Source organism: Centruroides sculpturatus, unplaced genomic scaffold (genome assembly GCF_000671375.1).
Source record: "Centruroides sculpturatus isolate CEXI.00-Female unplaced genomic scaffold, Cexi_2.0 scaffold666, whole genome shotgun sequence".
Classification (NCBI taxonomy): domain Eukaryota; kingdom Metazoa; phylum Arthropoda; class Arachnida; order Scorpiones; family Buthidae; genus Centruroides; species Centruroides sculpturatus.
In genome coordinates, this window is record NW_019384928.1 from 1 (window position 1) to 20,846 (window position 20,846).

Sequence of the window (20,846 nt, forward strand, 5' to 3'; positions counted from 1 at the left end):
AACAAGACTGAAAGCAGAGTTAAAAATTATTTAACTTTTCTGTTTTCGTCCCGCGCTTCTGTCTTACTGCAACCAATAAAAACGCAAGGATTTGTGACGCGTAGTCACGTTCATTAGTCACGCGTAGTTTGATTGTCGTAATGGCGGAAAGTGTAGCGAAAACGATGAGAAAACAAATAGATTTGGAATTCTTCATCGAAGAAGTTAGAAAATACAGATGTCTGTACGACAAAAAATGTAAATAATTCAAAGATTATTAACAATGAAATTGTTAATAAATGCAGAGAAATCATGGCAAAATCCGTAGCGTCATCCATGTTTGACTCTACGACAATTACAGAACTGATCAACAGATGGCGCATTTCTACTAGTGTCAAGTTAAAACGAAAACATAACTGAAACGAAAACTCTATATGTTTCAGTTCTGTTTCTGAGTTTCTGTTTTCAGGTAATGTGGAGTCCAGGCTTAACACAGTCACGCGGCGATGAAAACAGCAAAAGTTTTTAGGCAATTGTATATTAACAGGTATTTTTTCAAAAATATACAACACTTTCAAGAAATTAAATTAGAAGATTGAAAATCACTAACAAGCGGCGATATAATGATATAATCTAAAAATATGATATAATGTAAAAATAATGATATAATGTAAAAATATATTTTATTGGTGTCAGTCTCGTAACTGGTATTATTTACTATTTTGATTTTTTGCGAGGGCCATCAAGTACTGAGCATTAATCCAATATGAGTTTATCGTGGCGGCCCATATTGGATCAGTTATTTTCAAATTAGAAGTTACAAAATGCATATTGTAAGAGTCCAAATGTCAGTTCGCATGGCCGTTCCACAGCTGTTCTCGTTCGAATTAGATAACGTAGTCATTTTAAAATTTCAATTAATAAATAGATCGCATATATATATTTCATATTTAGAAACAACGTCGTTTAACTAGTTATATTTTTGTTCAGTTATTGATAAAGCGTTTATGTCAGCAGAGACTGTCGCTCTAGTATCCCAACATCGAATCTGGGCAAGCAACGTCAATAATTTTTCACGGACGGTCTGTCCTGGTTATGCCAGGCCACATTTTTCACCGCCCAGTCGCCTTATATTTATTATGGGTGTGGCCGAACTCATAATAAATATAATTAATTAAAAGGCCCTGTTAGTGCCCACAGGGAGGAAAGAGTTAAATGAAAGAGAAATAACAAATTTGAATAAAAATGATCTGACTCAGTCTGGCTTTTGAGTTATATAGAAAATACATGCAAGTTTCATTAGATTCTTTCTGGAGTGGCCGGGTGGTTAGGAACTGGACCTGACATATCAGGAATTCGCAAAAAGACTCCAAAAAATTCCTGGAGTTTTTCGACCATCCGATTCTTTCCCGGATTTCCAGGAGCGGTTGGCAAACGTCTTAACTGCTTTGACTATCTGGTCGACAATATATACATATATATGTGCCTATATTTGATGTACAGTACAGTACATTCAAGGGCTCTTGCTTTGCTCCCAAACCATACTAATTTAAAAAGCTGTATGATAACGTCACTAATTCATTTCTTCTAAGGAATTACGGGTTAGGTTTCGTATTGTTCCGTATTATGGGTTAGTATCCCAGAATTCCGTTCCTCAGATTTACCAGATCAAGGAATTTTTAATCGAAAATGAGGATTTTTATAATTAATTGAAAAAAACGATTATTTTTTTAAACCTCTTTCAGCCCTGTGGACCTAAGAGGGTCTTTTAAATCATACCCATCGTGAGTTTTGCCAGGCCTACAATAGGAAAACCGGGATGATGAGGGGACGTGGCCACTAGGATAGACCACTCACAAAAATTCCTGAGACTATTTGTCCGGTTATCAAAGTGAAGAGATGTTAATGAAGGGAATTTGTAGGGAATTCTACATTCTCGAATGGAAAATTAACAAGTAAAACGGCGAAGCCATCCTTGGGATGAGACTATGTCTCGGAGAGAGCGCGAGCAACGCATGCACAACTCCGGCACTCGCGCCTGTTTTTTTTATTTGCGCACCAAATACTCTGTGCCAAATTGCAACTCCTAACATCTACTCATTCATACCTATAAGGTGTGCAGCCGTTGACAGCAGCGCGATTTTAGAGACCAGATATGGTCTCGTAAAAAAAAAAAAGCTTTTATTTAAGGATAAAAGTAATATTTTAATATAGTATAAAAAATAATTAACATTATTACTGTGTTCCATTTATTATTTGTTTATTCACCATAATAAAATTCTGATTAATTTTGTTTGAAAAAATTAACTAATCTTATTTGCCGGCTTATAAGACGCACTTTTTCCGAAAAATACTATCTGAAAATGGGAGTGCCTTATAAGCCGGCAAATAGGGTATATAATACTGTCCTGATAGAACTAAAGAAATATAATCAAATTTACTTTGCCTTTAATTTCAAGTCTGAACATTTATTAAGTGTATTTATTTGTTACTTTTTTCTATGAAATGAATTTTTTTATTTTATTATAATAGAAAACTTTATATATTTTATATACTTTCCCAAAATAATTTCAATTAGTATATAAGGTTATAAACAGTTAATAATATGTATTAAAAATTACACATTTAACAACTAATAGTAATTGAGGATGTCTATAGGATTTGCATAACTCAAATTTCATAAAACAGTTGAAATTTAAGAATTTTTATATTAGTGCAATAATTATGTACACAGACATGAGAAACGTTTAAATATATGTTTTGTTTACTATTATCATAATACGTACATAAAGTGGAAGAACCCGAAAATCCTACAAATTATTATAAACTGAAAATACAATTTTATATGCTAATCAAATGACATTGCCAGATTTTAATCTAGCTACAATATGGGTAATTAATGTATTGGGTTAAAGATCTGCTGTATATAGAACAAAAGTTTTATAAAGAGCACTTCGATGTTATTTATTGTCAAATTTAAATTATAAGATCAAATCCCCGATAATACCTTTTTTCCCCCATATATATATATATATCATTGTCTACGTTGGACTTAGTATATTAATAGGACTTATTATACTGTTGTTTCAGTTTTTGCAAATAGAGATGATCTTATTCAGAAAAACAAAATCTTTATTTTTTACCTGGTTTTTCACCTGTACTGTACACTCTTTGTTCGTGTTTCGGACCCGATGGCCCCTCTTCAGCAGGTATATATTACAATTCTATAACAAATTTTTATGAAACTTATATTTAACTTGTAAAAAATTAATCAAAAAAGATACAATCTGACCAAAAATATTTTTGGACAGACTGTGTCTTTTTTGATTAACTTAAAATTATCATCCGGCGAAATTCTACAAATTATAAAAACTATAACAAGATTTTACCCGACAATTTTAAGACTTATAAAATGGCTTACAGAATTCTTATTGTCTATCATTAACACACAAGTATAGACATAAAGCATCCCTATAATTGTTCTTAACATAATTTCAATCGCTGAAGAAATAATATAATAAAAGATTTAATACAGTAAGGAAATACTGGTAGAGGCAAAATAATTAATATCAACTTTAAGAGTTTCGACTTAAAAAAGTAGTAAATTTATTTTTTTAATAGCTGCAGAATTAATATAACAGTATATAAAGAAATCATATTAAAGTTCTGTAACGTTATTTAAACTTTAATGAATGACAAAAGAATTTGTAAATATGTTAAAATTAGTAAAACTATTTTAAGTTATAATTATATCTAAGCAATAATATATTGTATTGTAAATAATTTTTCTTGCTATTTAAGTTTACTGTATCTACTTTGTAAAGGCGGAAGTCATGTCTAAAAAATGCCTAATTAATTAATTAGTTTGAAGAAATTTTGAAGATAAGTTACTTTTAGAATAATTGACACTGTCTATCTGCCACTCTTAAAATTCATGTTATAAACATGAGTTTTAAAGTTTATTCGTAATAAAGCTTATTCGTAATTCGTTAATTTCCATATTGAATCCTTTGAGGTTGTGTCGGTCGTATTCTGGTCACCATCTCTGGTCTCTTGTCTCTCACAAGCCGGTCGCTTATTGGCTAACCATTTGGATTAGCCAATCATGGACCGTCTTGTGAGAGACGAGAGACGGTGACCAGAATGTGGTCCCTGGTTGTGTGTATAATGTTTCTAGAGCGAATTTAGTTATTTTCGATTTCAATTAGTTGAATTTCTTGTTATCTATGTGTTTTTAAATGGTTTGGTATTCAGCACCAAATTGTAAAAATTCACATAAGATTGTTCCGTTTTTCGCTAACAGTTCCAGGAGAGTGATTATTTAAGAGTTAATATAAGTAATAGTTTATTAATGATTATATATAGAGGAAGCATATTTATCAGAATTAAATGATAATAAGTTTTTATCGTAAATTATTGAAGAAATGCTGCCTTAAAGATTTCTGACACAAGGTGACATTTTATTGTTCGATAATGTACTCACTTTCTTAATGTACGTACAGTACATGCTTTTTCAGATTTAAAAAAGATATTTATCACAAGAACCACATATTAATATCATAAGAAATATTCACTAATTAATTATTATTCAAAAACATCTTATTTATATTTAATAAATAATAATAATAATTTAATTATTATTGTGAAGATTTTTGCTATGTGAGATTTGTAATATAATAATAAATGTTCTAATAAATATTGATTACAGAAAATTAGAAGATTATAGCAAATTATTTTTCTATTCTAGTTGATGTTTCTCTTTAGCAATAACAACAGCCATACAAGATTGCTTGAATATATTCAATAAGAAAACTTCGACTGAAATTTAGTGCATATTTTATAATTATTATTGCTTTTATAACTTCATATTTTTATACAAATAATGCTACTTGCTGCTTATACTGTCTTTCAGTGTGAACATGTTGCATTTTTTGAAGTAACAGTTTTAGTGAAATTTGAAAATACAGTATCAGGTTACTAATAGAGATTTTATTTAAATATTTTATGTTGTTAGATGAATACAAAAATCAAGTATATAAACTGCTTTAATATTTAAAACACATTCTAGAATGTTTGCAGTATGCATCATTAAAGTGATTTTAATTAACCATGTTACATTAAACCATGGTCCTCAGATCAGTACTAGTCTATAGGCTAAACAGTTGAAATTTAAGAATTTTTATATTAGTGCAATAATTATGTACACAGACATGAGAAACGTTTAAATATATGTTTTGTTTACTATTATCATAATACGTACATAAAGTGGAAGAACCCGAAAATCCTACAAATTATTATAAACTGAAAATACAATTTTATATGCTAATCAAATGACATTGCCAGATTTTAATCTAGCTACAATATGGGTAATTAATGTATTGGGTTAAAGATCTGCTGTATATAGAACAAAAGTTTTATAAAGAGCACTTCGATGTTATTTATTGTCAAATTTAAATTATAAGATCAAATCCCCGATAATACCTTTTTTCCCCCATATATATATATATATCATTGTCTACGTTGGNAAAAATTGCAAATGCTAATAACGAATAAAATCGTTGAGATACACATGATCCCCTTTATCTCCCGACCTTTAACCACCAAAATTTAATAGCATCAATCTCCCTAATAAACAAACCTCCTTGGAAAATTCAAAATTTTTGACAAAAAAGTACAGTACTACTTCACAGGATGAACAATGTCATGCCCCCACACACTAACATCCATACATACAGAAAAAAACCCGATTTTTTTTTTTTTGCATTTCGACGTTTCAAGGTGTCCTGAGCCCAAAAACCTTGGGGTCATATTTTTGACCGATTGACATACTTTCCTTCTTTTATAACGTATTTTTACTTTATTGGGTGTTATATAACAGTCAACACAACCAGAGTTTCCACTAATCAGTCTTATTTACTTACCCAGTTTAATATTATTGGTCGGTTATCAATAGTATATGGGAGTCCCAAAAGTTGATTACAATAAGCGAATTCTATTTTATACAAGTATACCATTATTTTCTGTATGATTATTTCATATGAAAAATGAATCTTAGTTTACCAATCTATTTAAACACGAGAACAATGAAGTTAATAAAGCTATAAGCAAAAGATATTCTTATAAGAATTAAAAAGATCTACCTTTGCATATCAAAAAGGATATTCTTATCACAAAGTTTGTTCATTTTCCACGTATTATTTATTGTGCTAATCGGAAAAATGTTGGCACTTTTCAATAGTGCAACTACAGGGTGGATGGAAAGTAGTTAGGTATTGAGAAATTGTTATATTTCTAAAACAACGATGATTAAAATTATTTGACAGGTATCTTATTAAATGGAAATACATACGAATGTGTATACCTTAAACTTCAATGTAGGTTTCGGTGTCATCCATCAACTTCCTCAAAAGATCGGAACGTGGATGGTGGCCAGATCTCTGTGCGTCTGCAGTCGAACTTGTGGTCATCATTAGCTTAGAATGACGATTGTTCCGGATGGATTGTGGCATGACTTTCCTTCACCGTATACCACCACTTCTTCACAGCTACCTGTGATTTACACACCTCAGAGTGCAGCAATGTGCGCTCGCTCCAGAACAGACGAGTGATTCGACCATCTTTTCTTCCACTGCGCGTGCTGCCCATGCCATCGATGTAGGAATTATAAAATTTCATTAATTGATTAATGTACATGCGCGCACAAATTTTATTATTGTATTATTATAGATTTATTGTAAATAGTTTTATATTGTATTTTTTTATTTTTTTTTTGTTTTTTGCGTATTATTCGCTTTATTTCCAGTTTATTTTTGTAACTATTTATTCAATATACGTTTCGAACAACCGTTTAATAAACATTTTAGTTACATCTTTAATTTTTTTTCTTGATCTTCTCTTATTGTAGTTCCATGTATTATTTTTTTCTGTATATATTTTGAATATAGAATATATTCAAAAAATGTAGTCAACTTTCAAATTAAAAAACTATAATCTGATAAGTCCTTTGGAGTAGAAGTATCAGTAGCTATTAAGAATGTTATATAAAACAGGACAAAAAGCAAATAATAATAAAATTTTCTTTCTTGATGACATTAGATTCTGAATGACTAACACATGTTGAAATTTTGTTCAGGATACAGATTTCAACAAAAGCCAAATAAATTTTGTTTTGTTTTTAAATTCTCGTCAACTGTCTACTATTCAAACTATATTTATATCATCATCATCATCATCAAATGCGTATCATTGTATTCAAATAACTATTTTTTAGACCAAAGTTTCTAGCTGCATCTTAGAATTCTTACCTTGTAACATTCATTGTAAAGCAAACAAGAATAAAAACCTTATAACTTACTAAAATGTATTTAATAGAAACACAGTAATTACAGTAATTTTTAAATGCATTTTTTGTTCTCTGTTTTTGATTAAAGTGATAACTAAAAATCTTATACATTGCCGTCGGATAATCCATTTAATCATAAATCCAGACGGGTCGAAAACTTCTAGCAATTTTTTGGGGGTATTCTATCCTGGATATGAAGGGCTCCATCCCTCACCACTCGTCCGCCTATTATGGGTGTGATTAAATGACTGTTAGTGCCTACTTGGCTGAGAGTAAAAAGTCATCCACACATACATAAAAACAATATCATACATTAGTTTAGCTAGTTGCTTATGAATTGTATCGAAATTGTCTTCTATATTTTAAGATTTAAATATGACACGATAAACTTTAAAGGGATAAAGGTAGTAGATGTTTTATAACATTCATATATTCATGTATTGTTTAAAGCATATAAATGTATTAATACGCTTCCCTTTTGAATATAATCAAACAATGGTCTGACTTCTTTATTCGAACACATAAAAGAGAACGCACGATTCACCTTGTTGATTTATCATTAAGCATAAGTTAATTTGAACAATACTATACATTTAATTAAGGGCAGGTTTTATTATTTTTGGATATCTACACACGAATCTTTAAAGTATAATCACAGTCTATATAAATCTTACAGAGAGAAGGCACTATCCATAAATGCTAATATAATAGATGAAGTGCACTTGCGATGTTAAAAATGAAGTAAAACAAATTTCACGTAAATGGAACGCAAGATAAATTAAGATTCAAATTAAATTCGTGACTAGGATTTTCTTCCAAATTAGCCTTGGCTAATTTCAATTCTTTTATACAAAAGACAAATTTAAAAATAATAATTAAAACAAAATTCAAGTGCTGTTATGGATTTGATGAATGGAACTGGATATGCCAAAAGGCCTCAAGTGATAGATGAGATATTCCAATACGTACATCATGTTGGGATGTACATAATGGAAGGAAATGGCAGTGTCGCTGCAACAGTTCATACCCTAAAAAAAATCAAGAAGTTAGTTCGAGTTAACCACTTTGATTCCACGTTACCAGGAAAGAAAAAAAAGACACGAAGAAATGTTTATACGTAACTTCGAGATGATAAAAAAAAATATAAAATTTTTTAAAAATTACATTCAATTTTTTAACGGAATAAGACTGTCAAAGTCTAAAATTTATTTGAATATCTAAAAACAAATTAAAAAAACATTGAAAATTCCTTAACTGATGACAGTAGTACAGTCATCAGTTAAGGAATTTGCAATGTTTTTTTTTAATTTGTTTCTATTCATTTGTTATTCACAAAGTTTCATGTTTTAATTTTATATTTTTTCCATTCCAATTTATCTTGCATAAAAAAATCGTTTAATTTCTTCATTTTTTATCTGGATTTACTGTATTCATCTGTTTAATAAAATCTGTCATAAAATATTGTAGAAATGTTCAAAACATATGGTTGGTATTTTATGGTGTGTTTCCAACTAATGAGATTATTAATCACTTAAAATAAAAATGAGAATGATTAATAAGACGTCTACGAGCTCTACGATCGTGCAAAGTTTAAACAAAAAAAAAAATAATAATTCGTAAAGATTGAAAAAACATATTTCTTTTTTTTAATTTTCCGGTAACGTGGTATATATAAGTAAATTATAGTAGTACCTCTTTTACGGGATAATATATGTAATGCCAATACCAATTATCTTTAGAGATGTGATTAGGTATCAGATGATGCTCTGGCACAAATGGGAAGAATCTTCCTCTGCCGCTACTGTCTCTAGTATCGCCAGCCAAGACGCCCATTTTTTCTAAGCACACTCCAATTTCTACATCTTCCGCTCCTCCATCATCTTTGCGACATTGATTATTGTCTAATGCTTCGACAAATCTTCTCACGGATTCTTTACTTAACACATAACCGGCACCTCCACTCATATATCCCTGTTTGACGTAAGGTCGAAATCTGCACCCAAAGTATATTGGTTCCGAAGTATTATGAGACATGAGAAAATACCTCAAGTTTTCTACTACTACGTAGGTATCGTCATCTGCCTTTAGAAACCAATCCGCATCGTCTTTATAATGCCCGTAAACATATCTGAACGCGGACTTTGTTTTCCCCCATAAAGACTCCCTTCCCTCTGAAACGTTCAACTTTATAGTAGGAAGAAGGGGATCGTACTGGCTACTCATGAACAAAAGAATATTGCATCTCTTCCCCCAAGTTGCTTTCACGTGTTTGGCTTTCTTTTCGTGATTTTCTGGACTTGTCATAACCCAACACAAGACACGAACTTTCTTGGCTATTTTCTTGGCAATAACGTCTTCCCCTATATTAAAAAAGGCGTACACATTATTCATATTATTATTTTATATAATAAATTTAACCATGTTAAAAAATTAAAACTATAATAAGTTAGAATAATCATAGAATTATTGTAAGAAAATACTCAAAGACTTTGTTGAGGATAGAAATAAGCAATTATTGTCTTTTATAAAAAGAACCCATGAGGAAATAGCAATTAAAGTAAGTTATTAAGCCCAAATTTCATAAACCATTCTTAAGAATTCTAGGAAGACAAGTATGACATTTCCTAACTTAAATGCCCATTCTTCACAAAAAATTTTACTTAAATTAAATTTCAGTGTGCCACAAAAATTATTAACATAATCAGAAACCATTTTCTTCTAAGGTCAATTACATTTTTATGACTGTAATTATTAAATACAGCATGCAATTAAAAATATTTAAAATACAATAAAGATAATTTAAGATATATCTAACTTACAATCGCGATTCTAACTTTTCTCATTCATTTTAAAACGATACTTTAGTATGAATTTTTAACTGGAGAAATAAAATATTACGCCCATTTCGAAGAAAATGATTATTTTACTGCTTAATGATGAATGTCACAATATGCTAATCGCATATGAAAGCAACAATAAATAACATTCGAAATTGTTTAAGAGTTAATTAATCATTTTACCGTAGAAAGATAAAAACAAAACTTATATACTTAATATTACGAATATTTAAAAATGTCATTAACAAAATAAGAATTTCAGACGGAAAATGCATATATCGTGTTAGATGACAGATTAGCTTGTTACAACAATAATGGAGAGTTTATATCGGAGTCTGTTAGGGATTGTATGATCTGAGGAATACAATAATCGTATAATCTGCGATTTTAAAAATGTTTTCTAGTTTATTTTGTTGTTACTTAGAATATAACTACTTTACAATGTTATAAATGCTTCTTGATGTCGATGTAAATGTATTGTTTAAGAATGGTTGCAGAAGTTACTCCGAATTCTTTAAACCAATGGTCCTAAGAATTCACAGCAGAGATAGAGGATCAAATTCAGAAACCATTTTGAAGTTCGCACTACGCAGTCTCTCTCAGTGTAAAAAAAATGCAATAAATTGCAAGCAGTTTCGGGGTTAGAATAACCAAAAGGGGGTTAAATTTTCGTAAATACAGTAGAGCATCGATTATCCGAACCCCGATTAACCGTCACATCGGTTAACCGACCGTTCTAGTTGGCAAATTCAAATGTCCGCTAGTGATGTGGCGCTACAATATTTGGCTATGTCTTGGCTACTTTAATAGTATTTTTACGTGTTTTAGCTGGCAACATGACTCGACCATGAAAGGGAGCCAGTATTTAAACGAGACTTAATTTCTAATTTTTAACGATACAATAGCGACGATTATTATTTTTAAAAAATTTTTGTTAGGCTTCGATGAAAATTCAACGCGAAGTAGGTTAATAGCGATATACTAACATACTATACTAATAATGTATTTTTTCATACTTTTCGGTTATCCGGCCAACCCCAGTCCCCAATGGAGTCGGATAATCGATGCTCTACTGTAATTTAAATAAATAAAAGGGTTGTATTTCACATTAAGTTTCCAGAAGTTAAATATTTCCATTGTCAATTGTTATTGTGAATAAATTAAATATATTCGTTATTAAAGATCTTTCACAATAATTAATATTCAAAGTTGTTGCAATACAGGCGTGCTTCATTTTATGTAAAGTATATAACGTGTTGCATCAAATAACAGTTGTATCATGAATTGCCATTTCCCATATTTTTTTTTAAAGAAAGTTTCACCTCATGGAAAGTTTTTGAGCAATGACGAATACGGTTTCATGCCGTAGCGTTCTACAGAGGATGCCCTTGTTAAATTACAGTAAGAAAGAATAGAAAAGTTTAATTAAAACACTTTCTTATCTTTATTTATTTCTACCAAAGACAAATGCGTCTTTGTTAAAAAAAACCCTGCTTCCTAAATAAAGGATGTCCTCAAGGCTCAGTATCTGGATCTCTACTCTGGAATGTTATAATAAATGACTTGCTAATTAAATTATCAGACTTTGTTCGCCGGTTATAAAATCAGCTATATCATTAAAAAATAATTATTGACGATTTACCAAATTTTCTTAAAACCCAGACATCTTTGTTCTTCGCCCGGATACCCGGACACACCGGACAGGTGGGAACACATGAAACGGGCTAAGCGTCGTATTGGTGAGATAGCTAAGTTGAATTATGATAGGGGTAGAAATATATGACTATCTTATCTACGGTTTGTTTTATCGTGAGATGATCGTAACCTGGGGTACGCCTGTATAACGCATTTAATAATAATAGTTTTTAAAATAACTTATACTAAAGTTCTGAACGACTTAATATTAAAATAATTTTGATATTTTCAATCTATTTTCATCAATTTTTTAAACTAAATATTTTTCTGCTAAATTAACTGCAACGTTTTATTATAAATTTATGCTCCTAAATAATAATATAGGACGAAACATTATTTTGAAATACAGTATATAAAACGAGTACTTTTATTGTAGTGATTTAGTTGTTAGTTATAAATCTAATATATATTTTACATCAAATGTTATCTTTATTAGGGTTCCAAAGTTTTGCCTTCTCCTTTTCTAAGCTCATGCTTATAATTTTAAAACGAAACTTATATTCAAATAAATTTTAATACATATTCTATTCAAATCTTATTACTTTTAAAATCTTAAAGTGTTAAATATCAAAAATGATTTTTATGGTTATCAAATTTCTTCATAATATATTTGAATATTAAACGAACGAAAGGAAAAAAAAAACAAATGGTAATTTCTATTTCATTCTTTATTTTATCTAATTTGAGTTTGATTAATATTGAATATTGGAAACGGAATGATACAAATAAAAGTCGAATCTGATATCATTTGCTTCGAATTGATCGTGTTTCAGTTTTAATTAATGAATGTATTAGATCATATTCTATATACACATCAACTCATAGTCAAGTCATACCAGCATATAAACTTAAACAAACTTTTAGCATCGATATTTCCACGAAAACTTCCACATGTTTATTAAACGAAAGGATTGGAAAATAATAGTCATAACACTAAAATTGTTTAATGATGTTTTCTGGACTTTAAATTTAACGTGTCATTAAAACTATCCGTGACATGATTGAGGAAGTGTTCTTGAGCAATTAAGATAGTCAGATTCATTCAGCAGTACAGTACATGAAAATATTTTAATTACCACATCACGAAATTCTATTCGAAATTAAAGAATACAATACACTCAAACCGGTTTATGACAATAAAATGCCAAAAGATATTGATAGATTAATCTTTCTTATAGATTTGTTTTACATTAAATGAGCTAAAACAGTATTTATGGTAAAATTGAGTGAGTTTGCAAGCTTTGTATATTTAAAAAATGATTTTAAATATATGTTATTAAACTTTTAGATCTGATATTTATTTTCCTAATCAAATTAAACAATTTTATTATTAGAGAATCGTGATTCACGCTTAACTAAAGACCCGAAACAGAATCGATCATAGTATTAAGAGAATAATCCACGAGGAAAGCATTAATGAATTTATTAGTTCGTAAAAAAGATTCTAGCGATAAAAAACAAGATCGAATCGTGAAGAATATAATAACCTGTTTAAAACTAAAATAGCTCCAAAATTCGGAAAGAAATTCTTTTATTTGAGAACTTAATCAGAGCAACAAGACAAACTTTAAAGCAGAAAATAATAGCGTAAAAATTCGGTTAATGAATTATCAATTTTGTATCATTTACAGAAAAGACGAATGAAGCGTATCTCATTTCCGTATAAGTCTATCGATTGATTAAACATTCTTGATTTTATTAACTTCGTTACAAGTGCGTGAACTATTTAAAATACGGCTCAACAATTTTGTCCGAAACATAATTTTTGATTTCTTTTTCCTTTTAAATAAAGTTTCCTGATTGCAAAAACGATTTAGAAAAAGCATAAGAAATTATTATCCGAGCGTAAATTAATTTAACGGTCAAAAACCTATATTTATATAAAAAGTCGATGAATTTAAAATGAAAACTTTTAACGAATAGAAAGTTTCAAAGCAAATTGATTAGTGTAATTTTATTTGATGGTTTTGAACCTTTTATTAAATTAAAATTAGACTGAAAAATTATTATTGATAATTAAATCAATTTAAACCTTTCAACTATAACAAATTAATTAAAATAATTGGAAAAAGTGCAAAATTTATGAATATTCTTACATTCAAAAATAAATGCAATTATTAAACAAGATAAAAGCAAAAAAATCTTAAAATATAAAATTTTTTCCTATATGAAAAAAATAAAAATAAAATAAAAGTACTAAGTCATAAAAAATTTTTAGATAAATTTGAAATTCTCTTAGAATTTTGATTCTGTAAAATAATGATAATAGATTTTGTATTATATTCGCCTGTCATTTTTTAATGTTCCTCGCTACATTCTCTAACTTAATTATTATATTTTCAAAGCGCATTAATGACAATTTTTAATGAGAATTTTGACAGTAATAAGGAAACACAATTCGTTTTTATAGGTTAATTCTCACGGTCGTGGAAGTTTGACCTGTCACATATCCTAAAATGCTAGATTTTAGGTTATGAACTTAGTACAAACAAACCCGTAAACAAACATGTATAAAGCTGTAATCATAGTAAGTATTGCGACATGTAAAAATAAAAAAAAAAATAATAAAATGCTCGCTGTAACACACAAAAACGTAAAGAAATAAAATAAGAATGAAGATAAAAAAAATGTCGTGCAAATGAAACTGCAAAATCACTCGAATAAATTAATAAGAAACGATACGCCAAATAAACTGGGCTAATAGAGCATACGATTCACATCATCCGCCCATCCCCTTTTATCTAAAGCAAAAAAGGCACTTTGAAAAATACTACAAAAGACTTGTAGATATACAAATAGACAAACGATAAAAATATGAAATTTAATTAAAATACGAATATATGGATGACTTATGAAGAAAAACAACATAACTAATTGAAACGGAAATAAAAAGTAGCGAAAAGTAGCAAGTCATTACGCAAAATTAGTACAAGACAATTTTTCCCCGTATCATTTTTTGCGGGACTCTTATTGATTTCAATCCTTGATCCATAATATCCACAGCAATCTATTTTTATACTACTAATTTCTAGTATAATTGTATAATCTAGTGCAAGTATATTAGATTAATAGGGTTACTAGATTCACTGATTTACTTCTTGAACAAGTTAATACTACTATTTTTAATCTTTATTTATTAAATCGCATATTTTAGTTCTAATCTAGTCGATTAATTAATTATTCTCAAAAAGTAGGAAAACTATTTGTCAAAGTCAACATAGAAATATGACAAGCACGATGAAAACATACGTAAATACGATAAAAGTGTGACGCTAACAATCATTAATTCAAAAACCTGTTATCATAAGTTAGAAATGGTTGAACATTCACTCGTGCCATTCACTTATTTCAGTAAGAAAGTACAAACGCGCTACCTAAAAAACTTTTAAAATGTTCAACTATTAGGCACATGACTTTTTATACAGCAAGTCCTCACTTAACGTAGTTAATACGTACTTGAAAACTGCGGCGTTAAGCGAAAACGAAGCCATAAAGCTAATAATAATAATAATATAAACAAGACATAATTCAGTTATTATTATTATTGTAATTGGATTGTGTTTTGAATCTCCGGCACTTATNATGTAGTCAACTTTCAAATTAAAAAACTATAATCTGATAAGTCCTTTGGAGTAGAAGTATCAGTAGCTATTAAGAATGTTATATAAAACAGGACAGGACAAAAAGCAAATAATAATAAATACTAATCTAACGTAATCTATAAATATAATCGAGACGGGTTGATAATGATAATGATAATAATAATAATAATAATATAAACAAGACATAATTCAGTTATTATTATTATTGTAATTGGATTGTGTTTTGAATCTCCGGCACTTATTTTTCTCCTCAAAAAATCAATTTTATTGTTTATAAAGAAAATTCCACAACGATAATTGTAAATGATACAAATGTACCGGTACTTTTATCTTTCCTGGACGACGACGTCGCAACGAAACGACGTTAATTGAATTGTTGCACATTATCAAGTGATAAATAAGGAGTATTAACTGATTAAATACACTATGTTGCAAGGGCATTATAATTTTAAAATTAAAAAGTTTTATCTGCTATTTACGAATGTCAAAATTATATATACTGTACATATTTCGATTCTTTCCGTTCTTTGGGCACAAAGAGGCTTTTTTCAAGCCCGGGTGTGGACAGGCCCACAATGGAACAAACACTATATAATGACGACGAACTAACATTTGTAAAATCTATCACGAAAGTAACTTTATTGAACAATGACCAAAACTTTCCACGAAATGTTACTAGCAACTGATATTTATACCGATTTATTAAATGATGCTCTTTGCCGAGTGGATAAAAACCACTGAACAATGGTAGTAAGTTACGGGTTTGGGCCTCACCAATGAGTTGGCCACGGAGTTTTTCGGGTTTCCATTACGTGTCTAACATCTGAATAGGAGCCAGTTTCCCCAAAAAGTTCTCCAAGGAGAAACTTTCCCCTGCAGATTGCTTAAGTATTGCGTTGCCTTACCCCATCAAAAGACGGGATAAGGCAACGCCCGGAATCATATTGATAATCTTAGATCAAGGATTGGAAAATAATAGTCATAACACTAAAATTGTTTAATGATGTCCTTAAACTTCAATGTAGGTTTCGGTGTCATCCATCAACTTCCTCAAAAGATCGGAACGTGGATGGTGGCCAGATCTCTGTGCGTCTGCAGTCGAACTTGTGGTCATCATTAGCTTAGAATGACGATTGTTCCGGATGGATTGTGGCATGACTTTCCTTCACCGTATACCACCACTTCTTCACAGCTACCTGTGATTTACACACCTCAGAGTGCAGCAATGTGCGCTCGCTCCAGAACAGACGAGTGATTCGACCATCTTTTCTTCCACTGCGCGTGCTGCCCATGCCATCGATGTAGGAATTATAAAATTTCATTAATTGATTAATGTACATGCGCGCACAAATTTTATTATTGTATTATTATAGATTTATTGTAAATAGTTTTATATTGTATTTNAGAATGTATATATATACATACATATACTTGATTATATTGCTTACTTATTCTAGTTTAAAATAGTTTACTGCTGTCAGAATAAATTTTCCTTCTTATTAAATTCGCGAAAACGAAATTCCATTATATTAGCTTCAGTTGAGTATTTTTATAACTTTTCATATCATATTTATAGGAATTTGACAAAGGAAAACTAGTTGTCTTTAAAAATATATATATAAAAATCACATTATTAATAATAATCTTAGTAGAATTAAATAAAATATAGTTATAAAACATAGGCAACTTGATATGACTTGTTAAAGATGAATTGCAGAGAGAGCAATAGGATTTCTACTATCTTAAATTGAGTTTCAAATTATCTCATTAATATATAAAATTATATCTGAATTAGAATTATTTGAAGGCTAAACTGCTAGATTGTTTTGTTACTATGTTTCTTCTGAAGATTCAAATAAATGTTGCATGAATATTTTAAGCTCAATTTAAAAAAAATCAGGTAATTAAAAAATTAAACTACCATATCAACATAATTAAACATTAATGAAATTAAATTAATCAAAATTTTAAATGTTAACATTAAACGTACGTTAAAAATACGATTATTTCAGATTTATTTCTATATTTAACACAATAAAATTATGCCAACTTTGCAATTATTATTTACATTTCATTCAAGCATTTATTATTATTATTATTTTTTTAATTCTACCGATTATATTTCAACCTCAAAGCTTCACTTTAAATGTTGAGTCAATTTATATAGGCCTACATAGCACATGTTTATAAACCTGAATTTACACAACCAACTTATTAAATTTTCCAGCACATTTAAGTTTTGACGGCAGAATGCTATTTAGAGCACTGTGCACCAGCATCGACATACACAAGCTATAGACAAAATTTTTGCTTCTTGCGTGTGGACCTAACCTGCAATAGATTCGTCTGACATGAGGGAAGAATAGAAAACAACGTCCCATCCAAAATATTCACTAAAAAAAAATAGATCTTCAGTGGAGTCGAATATAAATCACCGATCGGTCGACAAGACATTCATTTAAAACTAAATAAAAGACAAAAAGAAATGCCTTATAATTCGTAGAAAAATTAATTATTTAATTCTAATTTACTATGTTTCAGACAATATTGAAAATTCATGCCATATGACATTGCCTGTCATTTCAATCAAAATAATATATAATATTTAATTAAGGAGTATCATTTTAAGTATTTACTGTTTATAATAATAATAATCTTGCGCTTTTCAATTTATTAATTTTAATCAACTTTAATTATTATAGTTCATACAAATAATATTTATTTTTTAGTTAATTACAACACAGTAAAATCAATAGTAAAATGGCGGCAGAAAATATACTTTATTGAAATGTAAGTACAGTACTAAAACGATTTAATCCCGAGTCAACAAAAAAAAACATCGTTATTTAACGGAATCTCATAAATGAACGGTGAAGGACAAATTTATAATCTGAATCAATTATGAATAAAACGCATTTTTCTGTAAGTTAAATACGCTAAAGAACAAATTGGTACCATTCATATGCAATTTACGGCGTATACGTAGAAGCGTGTTAAAAATAAGTTTTTCTTTCTTTTATTAAATAGATAAATTGAAAGTCTGCTTTCGCTAAATTTGCAATTAATAATTTTTGGGACATAATATTATTTAAAAAAAAATACATAAAAAATGTTTATGAATTGAAATTTAAAAAGTAAAATATTCATTGAAATATCGCAGCACGGCATATATCCCTTTCACATTTATCAATTTAAATCTAAATAATTGAGTTCTCTATATTTTTTGGGAAGGAAAGCTAATTTACCAGCAAAATATATAGTAATTTGGAATAAAAGTTAGTTTCATAGATATATCAATCGGACAAAACAGTTAATAATAATTTAAATAAATCGACAAAATTTTATACAACTGACACATATCTACCGAAACCATTACGAAAAGAAGACGTTATATAGATTTCATATGATACGATCATTTGTTAGCTTAAACAATCGCATCCTTCTAATAGAAGAATTGTCGAAGTTTTAGAGTTTATTCTTATGAGAAACTATTTATTTTCTTGCAACAATGAGCGATTTTTATATAAAAAAGATGCTTCCATATTGTTGTATTTTCAAATTTAAATTTATTAATAATGATGATGGAGAAAGCGAAGGAAATATTAAGTTATTGACCCTCTGATGGCAAAACATCTGCTTGAATATCAATAGGGAAATTCGCAAAGAAAAGTAAGAGCCTTTAAATCTGTGTCATTTACCTCATTTATCATGTAATTTCATTATTTTCATTTTGATAATGTTACCAGCATATCTCTAATTTTTGAATAAAAATCACCTCTATATTTCAAATTGCCTTTTTTTTTATTTTTTGCGCAATTAAATAAATATATCCACGGATAAAATTTTATAATCGATGAAATAAAACTACTTTTTCATTAAATTCTGAATGTCATGTTTTCCAGATGATTGAGGTTAAAGTGTATGAGATCAATTTTATGTAACGTGTAACAGAATATAAAATAATTTAATATTTTCAAACAAAAACGAGTACAGGTTAGATGTGTATAAGCAAAAACATACATTAATATAGAAATTCTCAAATTATCTTTGTGAATTTATTAAATTAACGGAAAAAGGATACTTATAAAAATTAAATGTTTATTAATTATTTATTAATTAATTAGTAATATATGTATGTATATGTTAGTAACATATAATAATATTATTATTATTATATATTAATATTATAATTAATAATAATATTCTCTTAATACATATTAATGTATAATTAATATACATACATATATTAATTAGTAATATATGTATGTATATGTTAGTAATATATAATAATATTATTATTATTATATATTACTAACATATACATACATATATTACTAATTAATTAATAAATAATTAATAAACATTTAATTTTTATAAGTATCCTTTTTCCGTTAATTTAATAAATTCACAAAGATAATTTGAGAATTTCTATATTAATGTATGTTTTTGCTTTATAATGTATTATAATCATCTAGAAAATGACAATCAGTTTGCTTGAATTTGAAATCAAACCTTTGTCAATTTTTACAATTTGTTATACATTTACTTTGCTATTAATAGGATCATCGTAAATTACAATTTTATTATTAGTAGAAAATTGATTCCTAAGCAATATGATTAATTGAACCAATCAGTTTGATATCTAAGCAAAATTTATGTTTTAGTAAAATTTTTGTTAATAGCATATGGCATTGAATATAGACTATGCTGAAATATAATTTTCATTAATTACACATATTGTAAAATATATTATGTAGTTCAAATTACTGAAATTTGATTTATATAAAATAAATATATTTATCTTCATTAAGAACTAATTTGATAAATTTACAGTGACAAAATACCTGGCAACATATAATATAATGTGCTTCATGTTAATTTTACTTAGAGACTAATAAATTTAATAATTTTACTGCTACTTCATTAATTTAATGTGCAACATATAATTTAATGTGCTTCATGTTAATTTTACTTACAGACTAATAAATTTAATAATTTTACTGCTACTTCAATTAAGGAATATCAGGAAAAGATTTATAATGTCAATTAAAAAATCTTTAAAATTTCTAATGAATATAAATATTTGTGAAATACTGTGTAATATGGATTTTTATTAATAATATTAAATTCTATTAANAATTCTTGAAGATAAAAAAAAAATTAAGATATATGGATTTGAAATATTAATGTAACAAAAAAAAAATCTGATTTAGGCTTTAGTTTAGAAAATAAGAATCAATGAAATCCACAGATTACAGATCAAAGAACTAGAAAATCAATGAAATCTGCAGATTTCATTGATTTTCTAGTTCTTTGAAAGAATTTCTATATTAATCTATGTTTTTGCTTATACACATCTACTTTGTATTCGGTTTTGTTTGGAATAATCAA

General features: G+C 28.4%; 1 protein-coding gene across 2 annotated transcripts in view; it reads right to left on the reverse strand.

Annotated features, from left to right (window-relative positions):
- Positions 1 to 7,350: 7,350 nt before the first annotated feature.
- LOC111631933 (glycoprotein-N-acetylgalactosamine 3-beta-galactosyltransferase 1-like) overlaps positions 7,351 to 20,846 on the reverse strand; it is a 28,896-nt gene continuing 15,400 nt past the window's right edge. The window contains exons 4-5 of one of the 2 annotated variants that reach the window (XM_023376273.1): positions 9,014 to 9,681; positions 7,351 to 8,349 (exon numbers count right to left, since the gene is read on the reverse strand). In XM_023376273.1, coding sequence (XP_023232041.1) covers positions 8,209 to 8,349; positions 9,014 to 9,681 — 809 coding nt within the window. In that variant the 3' untranslated portion in view covers positions 7,351 to 8,208. The remainder of the gene's footprint in view (positions 8,350 to 9,013; positions 9,682 to 20,846) is intronic. The other variant, XM_023376272.1, reaches the window with a different exon arrangement.